A 19081-nucleotide genomic window follows, 5' to 3' on the forward strand; every position below is an offset into this window, starting at 1 on the left:
TTTTATTGCAGGTTTGCGTTGTTTTTATTACTATCGATAATTACTTAATGCTTTTTAGTTGCCATTTTGTTGTACTTATCAACATGTAATTTTCTGACAGCAGGTCCCCTTTCGGCCTTGTGCTATGCGACCTCCTTGTGTATATACTAACCCCAATGCGTGTATATTTCTTGCCACAAATAAATATTTTTTGATTTGATTTGATTTAAACATGCTCTCCACTCTAATGAGAGTTTAATTCGTTCAAGAATATTAACGAGGTCACTTTGGAACGTTAAACTTGCCTATTGCAATCCTCCTAACGTTTACTTAAATATTAGGCACTATTAGCGACTGTGGCCACATTAAAGGAGTCCCTTTGAAGCTGACCTAAAAACCACCTTCGGACACTGGTGTGAGTAGCGGTATAAAATTTAGCAATAAAGAATCAAATAGGCTGGAGCAGTTTTTAGTAACAGCATGAATAGCAGTAGAGGTGACTATTACATCGCAATCATTTAGCTGAAGAGTGGCTGAGGGCGTTTTTTCTTGCCTTGGGCACGCAGAAGCATTGGACATTGAAAATATCGCATTTTAGTAGCATAAAGCTTTATTCAAGCTGGTATTGTTGTTGCCAATATGAGTATTTCATTCCTGCCTAAACAATCCAAAAGCGAACAATGCTGAATACGTTAAAGTGAGCGGCAAGTCTTCGAAGTAGTGCATGATGGCTGCACAGTCGTTTATGTTTTGTAGCACAGTGGTTCGCAGCCTGGATATGATCTCTCCCTTCTTGGCATCTGCACTGCTCCGTGTGTTCCAGCGAAATACATGCGTGTTTGCTTAGTTATTGCACCCGACACACATCATACGCGGTCAGTACTTGAGTGCGCGTGTGCAGTATGGAATCCGTGGAGGAGGAGAAAAACATTTATTAAGAAAAAAAAAAGAAAAAAAAAACAAGCAGGCGTCTTCCTGCTTGAGTTGGGAGGTCTCGTTTTAAAGATCTCGTTTTAAAGCCGTTCCCTTTCCCCAGTTCCCTACACAAGGCAATTCGAGAACCTGATTGCGGCCACTCAGAGGTGTCGAAAGGTTCGCAGTACTCCGCCCACTGGGTCACACCAACTTGCTGAAATCCGCCCGCGGCATTGCACCTTTTCCTCGCATACGAGTCAACCAAGAGGCATGGCTTATTCTCCAAGTCAACCTGTAGGGGCTTGATGAGCCGAGCCTTCACGTATGTCACCGTCTCTTTGTTGACCGCGTCGACACCCGCCGGCGCCCAGGCGGCCACCAGTAAGTGGTAGTTCCGCGGGAAACACACAAAGAAGGCTCATGTCGTCCTGAGACGTAAAAAAATGTTCAGTTGAGACGTTTAGAAATTATTTTATCGTTCCACGCATAATTCCCTGAATGAAATGGCGTAGCAGACACTCTTTTCCGCATTCATTTCAACGCTGTCTTTTACTGCATGCTGTAGGTTTCTTTTTTTCGTACCCAGTATTTGATGCTTGTTATATGTGTGTTATTAAGACACACATAGATGTCTATGTTGGCGCTTCCCTTGGTGGTGACCTTAGCGAAACTGCGCCGTGATGAAATGGCCGACGCCGCAAAGAGTACAAACACGAAAACGTCATATTTCTGAGGGAGGTTCCTGTAAACAAAGTAGATCAGTGGTATTGAAAAGAAAGTTTCGTACATTTCGGTCTGGATGGGAATTTGTCGTTTGTCGTCGTCTTCTCCCACAGCTGGCTCTGATGCCGCTCATCGTGCCGGCGTTCCCCCACTGCCCCTCCTCCCTCTGCGAAGGTGCCGGTGGCGCTGGCCCACTACCAGTAGGTGCCGCGATTTCGGTTAGCTATGTCGTGCGCTCCGATGGACGAACCTTCGACGGAGATGGTACAAAAAATGATTAAGCAAGTGTTACACGTTTGTAAAACGTGAAGGCGAAAGCCTCGTTGCACACTTGGCACACAGTTGCCGCAATTACATTAATCATGACAAAAAGTGTGCCAAGTGTGACATCAGGCTTTCGCCTTCACGTTTTCCAAACGTGTAACACTTTCCTAATTTTACCGGTTTTCCTCAATTCTTGAATTTCTTAAATAATAATGTGGCAGTACACGTTGCTTTTGAATTTTTGATGCTCCTTGCTCAAAAAATATGTGGTGTGTTTCTTTATCCGAATACAGTATTTGATGCTTGATATTTGATGTAAAATGGTATGTTTTTTTTACTAGTTTAATATTCATGCCTGCTGTTGGTGTTCATTTGCTACCGGTGCATTTCCCATGATCTAAAATCGGACTTTCACTAAAATGCCTTGTTGGAGTTGGAGTGCACTGTCCTTATTAAATAAACCATGATAAATAAAGAAATCTTGCCGGGTAATGTGCTCTTGCGGCAGGTACCCAAAAGGGGGATGCGTACTATAATTCGAGCAGCAACTTTAGTCAAACTGCACGAAACAAGAGCCGTGGACATGCCCCGTCTGATCAAGTCTGACAATAACTGAGAAGAGGCAACAAGACTTATTTCACTTTCTTTCGCATTGTGTAGTCTTTTTCTCCGATGACCCTCTGTGTGTTAGTTGAACAAGTGACGTTATGTTTCTCGAAATTCTTACACTTGCCCCAGGCCAGAAACATAGTGCCGACAAGCTAGCCTGTTTATATTGGGAAAAAGACGCGCTATCCAAAAAATTGCCAAAATGCAATTTGTTATGGGGCTGTGAAAGGTTTGGGGAGGTTATGCGTTATGTGAAAACAAGCTCGAATCGAGCTCAAGCGAAATACTCACGCAAACGTCTTCAACTTGGCACATGTTGCCCCAGACTGGGAAGTTTTCCTCGATGAGTTCACACGTTTGCCAGCACTGTCAATACAAAAATTGAGCGAGTAAAGTTGAAACTCAGCAAATAGAGGAACCATGCACACACAAAAAAAGCAAGACACCGGACATGATGACATGCTCATTCCTGTTAAGCTGTCGCTACAGCTCGCAGCATGGCATTCTTTCGCCGCCGGTGTAAAGCAATGGTTCCTTTTACTCGATTCCCTTCCTTCTTTGTTTGTCAGCCGCTCCCAACCACATGTCTCTGGTGAGAAGGTAAACGACGCGCTGCTGTAGAGCAGTATTGCTTTTACGAATGACTGATTTTCCTGCGCCATTTTGCAGCGGTTATACCCTTTATGCTAGGGCATCTGTTGTGTCTACGACTGTAGATATTGCAGCGCATGTAGTCTCTTGACCACAGGGTTAAAAACACTGAATCAAGAAAAGACAGCATTATGACAGCTGACCAAGGCTCCCCATTTGTGTGAGAGCCTGCAGAGAGGGAAAGAAAGCTTTAAACCAATCCACCAGTAGGCACAATTACGGACACATCGAAATACTTGATTCCCAGTTTTGCTATACTCTGCACAATATACAATAAAGGACAATTTATTTTCCGCCCATACAATCAGATGGGGGAGGTGGGAGAAACGCGAAAGTGCTTGGCGAACGAGGTTCCCAACCCCATTACACTAGGCAGCGGCAATGGACGATCGACATTCTTGCTGTGAATAACAAGGGGTATGCAGTTAAACTTGCATAGCATGTAATAAGAATGAAAAATAACTACAAAAACCATGCTAAGTTGACAGAAAGAAAAAGGACGACGAATAAGACATATGGCTAGTTTGTAGCGGACAAACAGAACAGCCATAAGAACACTGTTCATAAAAAATGATTAGCATATTGAATTTATTATATTTATGAAAGTGGTGCTCAGGTTGCTAACCTTATGAAGTAAATAATTCAAGCAGGGCCGAGTTGCTGCCGTTGTCTATATTAATCTGTGCGCCAGGTAATTTGTTCCGTGCGTAACCGATTTGCTTATGTTTCGCACGCGCGGTTTGTTCTGACTATACCGGTCAGACCAGTGTCAACCTACGGGTCAACCAATGTGGTTTATAGCGGCGTCGGTACGACGATTCACTCAAATGCTGGGGCGCCAAGCGAAGAATATTTCCCAACTGGCTCTTTTGTTTGTTTCCATAGGTGTGTAATAGTTTCACAGTAAAAGCAGCGCGAACATAACAACACAAGACAGAGGAGTACACAGGACAGGCGCTGTCCAGTGGGCTTCGCTGTCTTATGTTTCCGTTCCTTGTGCTCCGCTTTCACTATGAAGATCAATCAACTCGGCCAGTTTGGCACTGTGTTGTAATAGTTTATATGTATGCAAGCTACATACCGTTATAATTATTTGGCTTCTAAATATCTGTTTGTCGAGTGTCTCCCTGGTCAATTAAAAAAATGCGAAGAGCAAATTCCTCAATGATGGCTAGTTTTTCAAGATTAGTTTGTGTAGTAGTGGTGTCCCATACCAGGATACTGTAATTCATATGCGAGCAGACCAAAGCATGATGCGGACCAACGCATTAGCATGACCGCGTCCGGGCCTTCCGAATATTAGGAATTTTTCATTTGTGAACTGTTTCATTGTTTAAGAATATAGGGTAGCAGAAGCCATTCCTCTGATTAACAAACAAGATGATCGTTTCAATATTGTCAACATATGAGATATTTCCCATATCTTAAAGCTGTAATGCTAACAGAACGGCATCCTAACAGGCTGTAAAGTTTGATAAGCTGGTACTTCAAAAAAAGACGACGTCACCGCTGTGTTCCTGTTTTCAACACGTAAACAACGTTGTCACCTTACATCTCCTTTATCCATATCAAGATATTTTTATGCTTTGTGTCCGTTTGATGTATTTTCTTCCTTCCGTTCCATAAACGGCACTTGGAAGCATAGCTGTGTGTGTTGGGGATTTGAAGAATACATATGGCGATGCCTATGAACATCCGTTTTGCACAAAATTAAGGATGACCTACGATGGCGACGAGTGCATCTTTTTTTTCACAACTTTCAGAACTAAGCCTCTTAAGTTGCATAAAAGTTTGGATTACTAAATTTGTGGAAGACAGCGTTTTATTGTTCAAGCGTTAGCGTATTCACGAATTACGGATGTCACTGAGTGTGAGCAAAAGTGTCATGCTTGTTTTGCTTAGATGTTCTTATTTGCTATATTTTCAAGAAATCATTTGTCACGTTGATATGGTGAAACACATTGCCTTATTCACAACGGCAAACTTAACTGGTCAAACAATGTCCATCAATGGTAGCACGTGTAGTTCATATATTCCGTCGCTCAGAACTAGGCAGGGTTACCCTGTTGTTCAGCAGATACTGCCCAGGAGATACTGTTGTCAATTTGCAATACCACCCAAGGTTTTTTGCTACTGATAGTATAATCGGTACCGATGTTTCTTTGTGGAATGAGGGGGCAGCAGATATGCCAATTTTATCTTTAAATTTTTGATCAAGAAATCTAGTGACGTCACCACCAGCATCTGCACTTCCAAGCTCCCCTTCCCCACTTCTTACACAAAAGTAGGGCCCCAGCAATGTAGGAACGTAGAAGACTACCTCTCCGATAGATGTAATAGGCAAATGGCAACATAAAATTTGGCGCCTGCAGTTGATGCGGTTATGATTTAGGAAGTTTTCTTTTCTGCGACACGAAGCAGGCATGTGTTCCTGGCCTATTCAGCCAACAAACCTTTATATCTGTGCTCATGCCATGCTAAATTCGACATACATGCCTTCCCTCTCCTGGTTGCACTCGAGCGTAGTTAGAAATGTATCCTCAAGCAGAGCATCGGAGGGGTCTTTGCCGGTACCCCAAATAATACTTTCTGGTGCGTTGGGCTTCTATACTCAAGAATGAGCTTTTGTTTGCGTGCAACTATGACGATTCGTTCGCACTACGTGTGAGCGCACTCAGCGCCAATGACTAAAGTTGCATAAGCTCTCGGCAGTACTACGTGAATGTCGCAGGGGAATATAACAAGATCAGTGGGCCGCAGGAGGAAGCCTTGGAATGCGTTCAGTTTCTCGCAAAACCATGTTCCCAGTGTGTTTAGCAGAAATAGAAAGTATGGTGTTAGATATATCAGCGCGTTGCCTTCTGGAAGCCTTGCTGCGAATGCCAGGAAGGCTTCCAGAAGGCAACGCGCTGAGATATCTAACACCATACTTTCTATTTCTGCTAAACACACTGGGAACATGTTTTTGCGAGAAACTGAACGCATTATTGCTTAACATAATTCTTGATTTTCTTTTGACATAAGTGTGCGTTTGGTTGGTGTGCATTCCACTCGGTTATTTTGAACGAAATAAGGTGTTCCTTGTAGCTGCTATGGACGCGCCAGTGACTTTCACTTAAGTTAAAAAAGTTGTCGCAGTTTCACCTGAAAGGCGAAGCATCAATTGCGATAGCAAAATTGTAGAGAGCTATACGGAGTAATGATATTAGCTTTATCAGCTGTATAAACTTGGACATGCAGCAGCACCGGCAACACGCAGAACTGTTGTCGACGCCGTCGGCGTTTTGCCCGCGTTCGCTCAAAATGCGTGCGGCGTTGGTGACTGTTGCCGGAGCCTCTGATATAAATAGGTGAAAAGTGATTGTAAAGGAGGAAAGAGACGCCTACTTCTGCAGCCCTTAAGCGAGCACGGCGCAGAACGCGCGTTTGTTCTCCGCCGTGCGTTCACTCCAGGTGAAAGCGCGCTCCCCTCGCGCCCTTTCACTCGCACATACAGCGTTCGGCGCGCGGCGACGATTTCATCTCCATTGACGTCATACGGAACCTCACGGCGACGGCGACGGCAACGGCGACGGCAGAAATCTCGTTTTGAGTGTCCATATAATTGCTATCGCAATAAAAATTAAATAATGGGGTATTACGTGCCAAAACCACGATTTGAGTATGAGGCACGCCATAGTGGGGGACCTGGGGCCTCTTTAACGTGCACCTAAATCTAAATACACGGGTGTTTTCGCATTTCGCCCCCATCGAAATGCGGCCGCCATGGCCGGGATTCCATCCCGCGACCTCGTGCTTAGCAGCCCAACACCATAGCCACTAAGCAATCACGGCGGGTTTTCACTTAAGTGCCATTCATCGTAAATACCCCGGTCAACTTCGACGCGTTGTCACTTGCACTACGTAGATAAACAGCTTATGAACAGCAATGCCAAAGCGAAGAAAAAAGATAGCGAAAGCCACCGACATTTAACTTAGCGCACATTACCTTACTCTCGACAGATTAAAGATCAGTGTGACTTACCATGTTACATTCTTGAGACATATGGCAGTCTATAAAGTGGCCTGCAGCACTCAAATTGGCAAGCTGAAACGAGAAATGGCGGGTGCATCAGTATTATACTGGTCGATGTGACATTTTATTCATTGTTGGTAATAAGTACCTTCAGAAATATAGCCACTCTTGTGGACATCTACCATGGATCACATTTTCTCGATATCTTTCACTCATCTCTACAACATTCAAAGGTGACAAAGACATATTTTCCTAAAATAACAGCTAGTAAATATGGCAGGTGGTTAGCATGGGGCGCACTGAAAAAAAAACATTCACAGACGATTACGACGAAATTGAATGTGAATTTCAACGCAGCTATACACATGCTTTATTTTCGTGATATATTGGCTAGCCGGGTAATCTGCCTCGTGAGGCACGTTCTAAACGGAGCGAAGTTTCGCACGACTGTATCGCTAACCTGGAGAACGCGAGAGCCAGTGTGTGGGGGACGCGTGGGCGCGATTCACAGAAGCCGCCGCCGACAGACCTCCCAGACGATGTGCGCTACTCTGGCGCCTTATCGTAGTTATAGTCGCCGCACTATGCTTTTCTTCTCACGCTTTCGCCATACCCTCCTCCGTCTCATGGTTCCGCTGCCCCCTTCTCTCCGCTTTCGTCCTCGCGTCTTTCATCCCCCGTGGTGCTCCCTGTTCACTCTTTCATCATTCTCTGCTGTCGTTCGCTCGCTTACGAGTGACAACGCTGACGCTCGCCGCAGGAACGGGCGCCTAAGAGCTGCGCTCTAAAACATTTTGCTCCCATAATATGAAGGAATGCTGCGGCATCCCTGTCTTAAGACGCAATGCATCATTTCCACTGCAATGCACACTGATCCACAGCGTCAATAGATAAACGGCTGGTGCGCCTCAGGGCTGGGGTAGGCTGGCGACAATGGCCTGATATGACGGACAGCTATTTCTGAGCGAAGGCACACTCGCTGATCATTTTTACAGCGAAGCTATTAAGGGCTCACTCTTCGGTGGTCGCGTCCGGATGTAGAAAAAAAACTCTAATTGGCCGTATGCTGCATGTGTGAGTGAAAGGGCGCGAGGGCGATGGACACGTGCTATCACGGGGAGCAAGCGCACGGCGGAGAACAAACGCGAGTTCCTACTAGAAGGGGAGCGGTGGGCGAGGAGGGAATCGAGCTAGCCTAGACTGTGCGTGTGCGTGCCCGCTCTTCCACTGCGGCTCATGTGCGCAGCCTGGCCGGCCTCTGCCGCCTCTGGCGCCGACTCTCTCTGGGCTCTCTCCCGCCTCTCCCCTAACAGTGTCGACAACGACGTTTAGCCGTTCCGTCACATAGAAATCGCGCTAGCGCTCTGATCAGTTGTCCTTACGCTCGCCATGGCCCGGCCGCATGCCGTTCGATCAGAGGAGTAACGCAACGAGCGACGGGGAACCGGCGACTCAATCTCCCACGCGAAAGGAGGACAGCGGGAAGGCAGCGCGGGAGGGAGGGGTTGCGGCTTCTGCTGTGCGAGCAACTTGTACTTTGCGCACGCCGGGCGGTCGCTCGCACCGTATCTTAAAAGCGATCTGCAACACGGTTGCTACCTTTGTATGCGCTGTGCTTTCGCCGCTCAGTTTCGGTTAAAGCGATAGACCGCATGAATCTTCGCTCGCTGCTGCTGGCGCGCTTGCTCACACCAGTGTTTTCACAGTGGTTGTGTGCGGTCACACAAACAACGCGCATAACTGTCGTCGACGGCGGCAGCGTTTTGCCCACGTTCGCCGCGCGCGGCGTTGGTGATGTGTTTATGAAGAGCCTGCCAACCTTTGCCGTAGACTCTATGGCGGTGTACCGTAGCGCCCCTAAGGCCATGGTCCCTGCGGTCACTAAATAAATGAAAACCACCGGATCATATATACTTCTTATTCTTTAATAGTTCAAATAACCAATTACACCACCACATCTATAGTCATAACTAAATACTTTTGTTACGCCAGTATTATTATATAGTTACTTTTTGTCCATGTGGCTTTGATTTCCGTCTGACGAGAATGGAGGGAGGGCAGCAGCAAAGATGAATTCGCCACAGTAGCGCCCAATGTTGTTTTGCTACCCTTCTCTCCATGTATCATATAACCGTGCTTTTTCTACTTTTGAAATATGACGAAGAAGTATGTTAAATTATGACAAAAAGCATGACGACCCGCATTTCCCTCGGCATCGAGCCTAAGATTGGCGCAGATGGTGCGGCTACGAGAACGGGGCTAACTTCTTCACAGTACATTGAACAAGTTGCAGCCGGTCTACGCAAGTCAAGTTGTACAGTAGCTGACTGGCGTGCGTGGGAGATACAACGCTGATTGTTATATATGACGTCATAGTCAAGGAACAACTCTAGCGACACCTGCCTGAACGACAGTTATACTTTAGAAGTAGCCGGACTTGATGTTTTCTATTTGGCAGCAAAGGGTGCGGCTACGACAACGTGCCTAACATCTTCACTGTAGTTTGTACTAGATGGCCACCTAACACTTCTGCAATTATTTATAAGCCTGCTGCCGCTACCACTGCTGCTATTAGTCAGGTATTGAATTATTTTTCTCAATGCCATCATGTGCTGATGTAGCTAAAGATATATAGTGCAGCCCTCCGTATAGTATGGTATGATAAACTTTATTCAGGTCCTGAAGATCAACCCTTAGGATGACGCAGGCGGCTCCCACGTCGGGACAGTAAGGTTTAACCTTACCGCCGTGTCGTGGGCCTTCTGGACGGCCTGTACTTGATCTAAACGAACTCCACTATGAAGCACTCGCCGCCATCAGTCTATTTCGTTGCCACAATCTGTGAAAACCACAGGACATTGCCAAAGCATATGATCCAGAGTAATGATGCCATTACACTTCTCGCAATTGATTGGCACCTCTCTTTCTGGATATAGCTTGTTAATAAAGTTTGGACTCGGAATATAAGTTCTTGTCTGTAACAGTCTCAGAGTCACCGCTTGAGCTCTTTTGAGCTTAATGTGTGGCACTGGGAATTCCCTTCTGTTCAGGTAGTAATGCTTCGTGACTTCATTATGTGTAAGTAATCGGTCCCTGTTCTCCTCCTGCATATTATTGTGGTCCTGGTCGCGTAGTGCACGGATAGTAAGTCCTCGTGCAGCTGCGTTAGCCATCTCGTTTAAATTCCCCCGAGATGGATCAACAGACCCCATATGTACAGGGAACCAGCGGATTTCGATCTCTTGGCTGTCCATCTCACCGATCAGCTGGGCAGCCCTTTTGGTTACAAAGCCTTTGGTAAAGTGTCTAATAGCCATCTTAGAATCACTGTAAATTCGCGTCCACTTATTATTCCTTAAAGCCAATGCTATCGCTACTTGTTCCGCGACTGTCGCTTCTTTAGTCATCATTATAATAGCACCCCGAGTGAGTCCATCTGCATCTACTACTACTGCCGTAAAGGCTTTCATTTCTCTGACCCACGCAGCATCTACAAACGCCGCATGTTCTCTGTCCTGTTCTATCTCCTGCAGGAGAGCTTTGTCCCTTGCCTTTCTTTTTACCAGGTTGTGCGCCGGGTGAATATTTTTGGGAAAAGGATCCTTGATGATCTCTCTTATGCTATATTTTAGTTCTACTGTGTTTTCCGAATTTTTGGATTCGGTTGGGTACCACCTTACCTCTTCGAGTATTGCTCTACCTGGCCTTGTTTCGGAAAGCCTCTCTCTGTGGGCAATTTGCTGAGCTTCAATGATCTCGGCTATTGTGTTCTGGAGCCCTAGTTTCATTATTTATCATCTGGTGTGCTAACCGGTAATCCCACTGTTGTTTTGACAAGCCTTTTATTTATCCGTATAAATTCTTTAGCTCTGTCTGTGTTCATCTAAGCATCCCTGCTACATAGGGAAGTGACACAAGGCGAAAGCGTGGACCAGTCTCATGGCACTCTGCTCTCCCAACCCTCTGTGTCTGTTAGTGATTCTCCTTAGCAGTCTCATTACCTCCTCAGTCTTGCTTGTGATGTGTTGTATTCTTTTTCCGTTTCCCCCGTTTGCCTCCAGGAATAACCCTAAGACTCTAATAGATTCGACTTGCCTAATAGTTTTGCCTGCCTTCGGGGTTAGTACTAACCTGGGTTCCTCCTCGGGAACATATCCCCTCGGTTTTCTACCCCTTCTCCTTTTACTGAGTACTAGGAGTTCAGACTTCTCAGCAGAGCATTTCAGCCCCATGTTTTCTAAAATAGACTCCACCTCATAAATGCTCTGCAGCCCTCCTTTCATAGATTTCTTTTACGAAAGTAAGTATGACCATGATTAATGCGCTATACGAGTCCATGAAACTCAAAATTAATCTCTCACCGAAGAAAACAAATTGCAAAACGATGAAAATTAACTGTTTCTGAAGCGGCTGTCCGCTCTGGAACAGCACTCTCGTCTAAATAATGTCGAGATAAAGGGCGAAAATTGCCTGGGGATGGTGCAGGCTGTTGGTGATAGGGTTAGCTGTGCTATCGGAGAATACGACATTGACATCCTGCGTCGTGTTCCTGCTAAAAAAATCAAAGCCCCTTTCTTACAGAAATCTGGTTGAACGCGAAGCTTTCGCCCATGCAAACTGAATCAAAGTCCAAAGCCAACGACCACGCAACGAACTCAAGAGAAGCTGAGCGACCCGGTGTGATGCATATGGTATTTGAGTGCTTGTTTAGGATTGTATTTCTTGAACGCTGAAGTTGAATAAAGACACATTTCGTTACGTTGCATAGCCTTTATTTTAGGTCACGTAGCCGTTGAGTACACGCACACACTCACGCTTTCAAGGACTGCATGCCGTTGCCGATACACGGGATCGGCCTTACGAACATGATCGCGCTCGCGCTTACGTTTGCGTACGGCAGCGTCTTCTTCCGTGCGCAGCACCCGCGGCATACACATGGTATCAGCCGGGAATGCATTGCATGACGCGCTTAATGCAATGCAGATATATACAGTTCGTCCGGGTAGCATGGCGTTGCAGTTTCCATTGTTCTTATTGATACAACTGCGAATGTAAACTTTTGCGCTCTACGATTACGTGCGCCGATGCGCATATTGCTCTATTGTGTGCGCAGATAGTTCCATTGTGTAAGTTGGCTTTCCTGCAGTGCGTTTTCGGCGCTCACAGACGAATCAGTGAGACATAAAAAGCTTCACTTTAAAAGGACACGGTCATTATTGCACGTTTTTGTTCAAGAGCTTAGCGCGCTGATTTTGCAGCCAAGACAAGAAAGACGAGGCTGACTACGTCAGCCATCGGCTTTTCTCAGAGTAACAGCAAGCAATCTGGCCTGAGGGATCAATGATCATCTCAGGCCAGATCACAAACGACTTTTTGCGCTGGCTCTTAAACTCAAAAAAGGTAAAGGTTGGAAGTACCTTTGGACTGACAACTGTGTAATTAAAACTAGGAAATCAGACAGCAGCCGCCTCTAACGCATCGATGGCCTGATGGATCTGGCGATCTCAGTGGTCGTTGACGAAATTTTCCCATTAACTACAGTTTCTGTTTTGTCTGCTTGCGTTATTTTATTTTTCTTGTGGCCAAATGAAATATTTGTTGCACGATCTATCACCTCCGTTCTTTTTTCTTCACTGCAAGTTTCGTAGTTTACGCAAGCACCATGATGATCTGTTGAACTTTCTTTTCATGCTTGACCACACTTTTTCTTTGTTATGCTGATCGGAGACCTGAAGAATATCAGCTGATGATAGTTTCTATTTTCTGTCTGGCTACAAATTTGAAATGAGTAAGCGTGCTTCCCGCCGTAGCGGTGGGCCAGCTGAGTGTATTATATCTTCATTGCTCTACGCTCTACATCACGATCTTGCCTTTCGAAACTTGATATGCGAATCCATCTGGCTAGAGTTTGGCCGCAATTGTCTGCCAGTCCATAACAAATGTACAACAGTAGGTACAATATATCGCTCTCTGTCAACCTCATTTGTGCAATTCTGTTCTTCGCTTTCAATGTATATTACATGCGTTAACGAATTAATATAAAACAAAATAATTTGCGATGATGTGAACATATGTTCTTGATTTTAACTGCCAGTCTTTCTCTGACTGTATGACTTGTCTACTAAGCGTGATCTTTCAGGCGCTTGCACATTGATTGATCGCATCTTTTCTTCATTCCATTTTGATTCTCATTGCTCTTCTGGAGTCCTCGATTATTAAATCACTGATAACTACCATTTGTTTGTTCCATAGGCTCAGAAACAGTGAGCAATTCTGAAAAATATGTTAAATATTCATTGAATAAAGCGCAGTTTATTCATCAGGTTCACACTACAAACTGGGATGATCTATTCACGGAAAGTTGTCGCGAGAAGGCACTTTTTTGTTCCATTCCAGAATTACTCAATGCATTGATCAGTATGCTCAAGTCACACATTGGTATTCTGCTCTAAGAAATTCTTGGATCACAAATTCCAAGTTGCGTTGCATAACAGCAAAAAAATCTTCACAAAAAAGTTCAATCTAAGCCCTTCAAGACAAAGTTAAAAATCACTTCCCTTCACATTCATTGATTCCGCCGTTCTGAGGCGCGCGAAACGAGTCTACTACGGAAAAAATATACTTGAAAACGGAACCGATACAAGGCGCAACTGTAAACTAGTTGGAGTTTCTTAATTCACAGAATTTGATCCGGGCATCACAAAAATTGTCCTCAGTGATCATGAATACACCAAAGATACTGATGTTGCTAATGCACTTAGTGACCGTTGCTTCTGATAACAGTCTTCCGCCTTGCGAAGTGGAAATATTTCACGTAGTTCCGGCTCATTTTATATGCGTCCTGTCTCATCACGGGAAGTCAACAATTTTATTTCTTTCCTATAATCAACTGAAACTGGCCTTGATCCTGTGGGAAGACGTCTGGTTGAGGATCTCCCACATGTTTATCTCTTCTCCGGTAGAGAACAGACAACATTACCGAACGCTGCTTGCCCGATCGTTCCTCGCTCGAGCCAGAGCGCGCGGCGCGCGGAGCTGCGTCCCTTGGCGCCACTTCGTCGTCGTCGGTTAAATGCCGATGGCTCGCCACAATCCTATCAGGCCAGCTCTAATGATGCTTGTTTCTACTCATATCTCACCTGTCCATGCTGATAATAATAACAAAATGTGTGGTGTTGGGGTGTTTATTGCTGACTCACTTAAAGTTGGTAAAATAATTTCCATGTTAAAAAAAATGTCGCAGTTTCACCCGGAAGGCGAAGCATCAATTACGAAAGCAAATTAGCAGAGCGAGGATGGTAGTTTTATCAGCTGTATAAACTTGGACATGTAGCAGCACCAGCAACGCGCAAAACTGGTGTCGACGCCGTCGGCGTTTTGTCCACGTTCACACCGAACGCGCGTGGCGTTGGTGACTGTTGCGGTGCCTCTGGGGGCGGCTCGGAGGTTTTCGACGAAATCAGAATGGGACACTTGTCCAGCAGCGTCGGAAATCTTACCCACCTTCTCGCATTGCAACGTTTTTACATAAATACGCTTTGGTGCCGCAGATAAATGTCGCATCCCCTCCATCTCTTCCATCCCCCCACGGCCTTTCGCGAGACGGAAAAAGTGGCGTTTGCTCTCTATATATGGTAATTGTAAAGGAGGAAAAAGACGCTTAATTCTGCAGCCCTTCAGGGAGCACGGCGCAGAACGCTCGTTTTCTCGCCGACGTGCGTTCAGTCGCCGTGAAAGCGCACGTCCCTCGCGCCTTTTCACTCGCACATACAGCGTCCGGGGCGCGGCGACGATTTTATCGCCGTTGATGTCATACGCAACCTCACGGCGACGGCAACAGCGACGCCGACGCCGACGGCAGAAATCAGCTTTGGAGTGTCCATATAATTGCTATCGCAATGAAAAGGCAGTCGTGAGAACATTAACAATTATCGCCCCATTTGTGTCTTGCCATTTTTAAGCCAGGGTATTGAAAAAGTTATCTATACTCGCCTCATAAACTACCTAAATAAGTTTAGGCTTATCAATTATCCACAGTCTCGGTTCATACATGGCTACTCAGCTTAATTAGCGCTAGGTAATTTAACTGCAAAATCAAGCAAGCCATTGATTGGGGAATAATTGCAGAGGCTATATTTATCGATCGGACAAAGGCGTTTGACCAACTAAATGATTGTATTTTATTACATAAGCACGAGCAATTCGGCGTTTCTGGTCCACCTCTCGAACTTTCCGGCTGCTATTTGTCTAATCGTTGCATAGTTGTCTGAGTAAATGATAATTACTCTACCAATAAATTAATTAACCGCTCTCCTAAGAACACTCAATACTAACCGCTCCAACGTCCACACGTGGCGCACTTTAAACCAACTGCGTATCATCATCATCATCATTATCAGCCTATATTTATGTCCACTGCAGGACGAAGGCCTCTCCCTGCGATCTCCAATTACCCCTGTCTTGCGCTAGTGTATTCCAACTTGCGCCTGCGAATTTCCTAACCTCATCATCCCACCTGACTTTCTGCCGTCCTCGACTGCGTTTCCCTTCTCTTGGTATCCATTCTGTAACCCTAATGGTCCACCGGTTATCCATCCTACGTATTACATGGCCTACCCAGCTCCATTTCTTCTGCTTAATGTCAACTAGAATATCGTCTATCCCCTTTTGTTCTCTGATCCACACCGCTCTCATCCTATCTCTTAACGTTACTCCTAAGATTTTTCGTTCCCTCGCTCTTTGTGCGGTCCTTAACTTGTTCTCGAGCTTCTTTGTTAACCTCCAAGTTTCTGCCCCATATGTTAGTACCGGTAGAATGCAATAATTGTACACTTTTCTTTTCAACGACAGTGGTAAGCTCCCAGTCAGGATTTGGCAATGCCTGCCGTATGCACTCCAACCCAATTTTATTCTTCTGTAAATTTCTTTCTCATGATCAGGGTCCCCTGTGAGTAGCTGACCTAGATAAACATATTCCTTTACAGACTCTAGAGGCTCACTGGCGATCCTGAATTCTTGTTCTCTTGCCAGGCTATTGAACATTATCTTTGTCTTCTGCATATTCATCTTCAACCCAATTCTTGCACTTTCTCGATGAAGGTCCTCAATCATTTGTTGTAATTCCTCTCCATTGTTGCTTAATAGGACAATGTCATCTGCAAACCGAAGGTTGCTGAGATATTCGCCGTCGATCCTCACTCCTAATCCTTCCCAGTTTAAGAGCTTGAATACTTCTTCTAAGCATGCAGTGAATAGCATTGGGGAAATTGTGTCTCCTTGCCTGACCCCTTTCGTGATAGGTAGCTTTCTGCTTTTCTTATGGAGAACCAAGGTAGCTGTGGAATCCTTGTAGATATTTGCTAAGATATTCACGTATGCCTCCTCTACTCCTTGATTACGCAATGCCTCTATGACTGCTGGTATCTCTACTGAATCGAATGCCTTTTCATAATCTATGAAAGCCATATAGAGAGGTTGATTGTACTCTGCAGATTTCTCGATTACCTGATTGATGGCATGGATATGGTCCATCGTAGAATATCCTTTCCTGAAGCCAGCCTGTTCTCTTGGTTGACTGAAGTCAAGTGTTATCCTGATTCTATTGGAAATTATCTTGGTGAATATATTATACAATACTGAAAGCAAGCTAATGGGCCTGTAATTCTTCAATTCTTTAACGTCTCCCTTCTTATGGATAAGTATAATGTTGGCGTTCTTCCAGCTCTCTGGTACACTTGAAGTTGTGAGGCATTGCGTATAAAGGGCCGCAAGCTTTTCAAGCATGATATCTCCTCCATCTTTGATTAAATCTACTGTTATTCCATCTTCTCCAGGCGCTTTTCCCCTGGTCATGTCTTTCAAGGCCCTTCTAACTTCATCACTAGTTATAGAAGGAGCTTCTGTATCCGGTTCATCACTATTTCGAAAGAAAGTAGCTTGGCTGTTTTGGCTAGTGTACAGGTCAGTATAGAATTCTTCTGCTGCTTTTACTATGTCATCGAAATTGCTGATGATATTACCATGCTTATCTTTCAGTGCATGGTAATATCATCAGCTGCGTATAAATCCAGTTAAAACGACGCTTCTGGCGGCAGAAGCCAGTGGAGCCCTGGACTTGGGGCCCCACCCATCGAGCTCATAACCTTTCACCCCAACCTCTTTTCAATAAAGTTATTCCTCCTCCTCCTCCTGCTACATAGTCGACCAAAAGTAACAGTAAATCCCATAACCAATTATTCGAATGATTACAGACTACCAATATCTGAAAAAAGTGAAATTTCTTAGCGTTAGTCTTGACAAAAAACTGAAATACCACTGTCATGTCAGTTCATCAGTGCTCAAAGTTTCATTTGAAATTCATGGTCTCCACGAAACATGTCCATACTTTGCACCACATATTCTTACGTTCTTATATCATGCACATATACATAGTCGTTTAATATACAGTTTGTCTACATGGGTAAACATATCTTACTCACCTCAAGCATTTAGAACGCCTTCAAAACTATGCAATGGAACTCGTGACATTTAGGCCACTGAGCTTCAATAATCTTGACACACCTACGTATTTTCTTTCTCTGTGTCACATCGTTAATTCACACAACACTACATTTTCAGAACGTAATAATCCTTTTATTCAAAACCACATCTAATTAAGGAAAGTTCCCCTCAGGTTCGATGGTATAACTGTTGGGAATGCAATTGTACGGACGTTAAGATTACTTTTTCTTTGTACTCCAGTAAAATAAATAAAATTGCTAGAAGACCTGCTTCCTCTGTAATTTTTCTTCTTTCTTTTTTGAGATATTTTAAAGATTTCCTTTTTTTTCTTTTTCTTCTTTCTTTGCGGATGCGTGTTTTGTAGTATTCTTGTAGCAACTTCTACAATGTATAAATTTATTTTCACTTGGGGCTTATATTGGTTTTAAGTAAACACTTTCGTGTTGTATTGTTATAAGTTCAGAAGTAATACAATGTTTATTTATTTATTTAATTATATAAAAATACCTTACAAGCCCCTAGAAGCATTGTGTAAGGGGGGAGACTACAATCAAAGATAACTTATACAATAATTAGAATACACATGAGAATACATATACAAAAATATCGGGTAACAAATGCGAGCATTTATTGCGAGCATTATATTGTGTCTTTATGTCCTTGTTAGCTTATCATAAGGAAATACCTGTTTTTATGAGCACAGATCCTTATTTTATTGTTTTATCTGGTGATTCTTTATGTATACACCGTTCTGCTGTGTGTAGTCGCTGGTTGGATGCATCTTGCAGTTCTTCGTATCAATATATTGTATGCATTGTAAAACCGGAGGTCCGGCGGACAGTTCAACTTTGAGACCTCCAATGTACTACTGAAAATATATGGTCGTTTTCTTTTGCGCAACAAACTACCTTCAAGCTTCAAACATCGGAAAGTATGGCGAAATTATGCGACGGCATTTCCTAACACTCTGGCTTGTTGCAGTATTCGGCCCCTTGACTGCATCAACCGGTTAGTATTATTTAAAGGCGATGATGACCAATAGCCGGTTGCAGATCCTCGGAAAGCTTGAAACGTACGTGGCAATTGTCGCGGCATCAGGGCTGCACATGCTAAATCAAATACTACAGCGAATTTTTCAAGGCGTCGCGACCTCCTAGTGGTGATTGCAGTTTTTGTTTCCGTCCTTGGTGGATTTCAAGCAAAGTCTCAAGAAAGAGGTTTTCACTCGGGGCTATCAATCGCGCATTATTCGGGAGCTCGACCGGCGTACTCATCACCCCAATGCAATTCTGCTTGAGCATGTGCCAAAACTGAAGGACGACGACGAAGTGATTCTTGTACAGATCAGTGTTCCTTCGCGCTGCAGTATTTTCAGTTATTACCCGTGGTTTAATGGGAGACGTAGCTCCCATTGCTACGGCAATG

At 44.5% G+C, this 19081-nt stretch overlaps 1 protein-coding gene across 1 annotated transcript in view; it reads right to left on the reverse strand.

Moving 5' to 3' along the window:
* The window catches only part of LOC119459313 (uncharacterized), a 294125-nt gene that overhangs the window by 209004 nt on the left and 66040 nt on the right, over nt 1–19081 (reverse strand). The window contains exons 2-4 of the mRNA XM_049671656.1: nt 7166–7228; nt 2782–2856; nt 1682–1783 (exon numbers count right to left, since the gene is read on the reverse strand). Of these exons, the coding sequence (XP_049527613.1) occupies nt 1682–1783; nt 2782–2856; nt 7166–7228 (240 nt within the window). The remainder of the gene's footprint in view (nt 1–1681; nt 1784–2781; nt 2857–7165; nt 7229–19081) is intronic.

Source organism: Dermacentor silvarum, chromosome 7 (assembly GCF_013339745.2).
Source record: "Dermacentor silvarum isolate Dsil-2018 chromosome 7, BIME_Dsil_1.4, whole genome shotgun sequence".
Lineage (NCBI taxonomy): Eukaryota > Metazoa > Arthropoda > Arachnida > Ixodida > Ixodidae > Dermacentor > Dermacentor silvarum.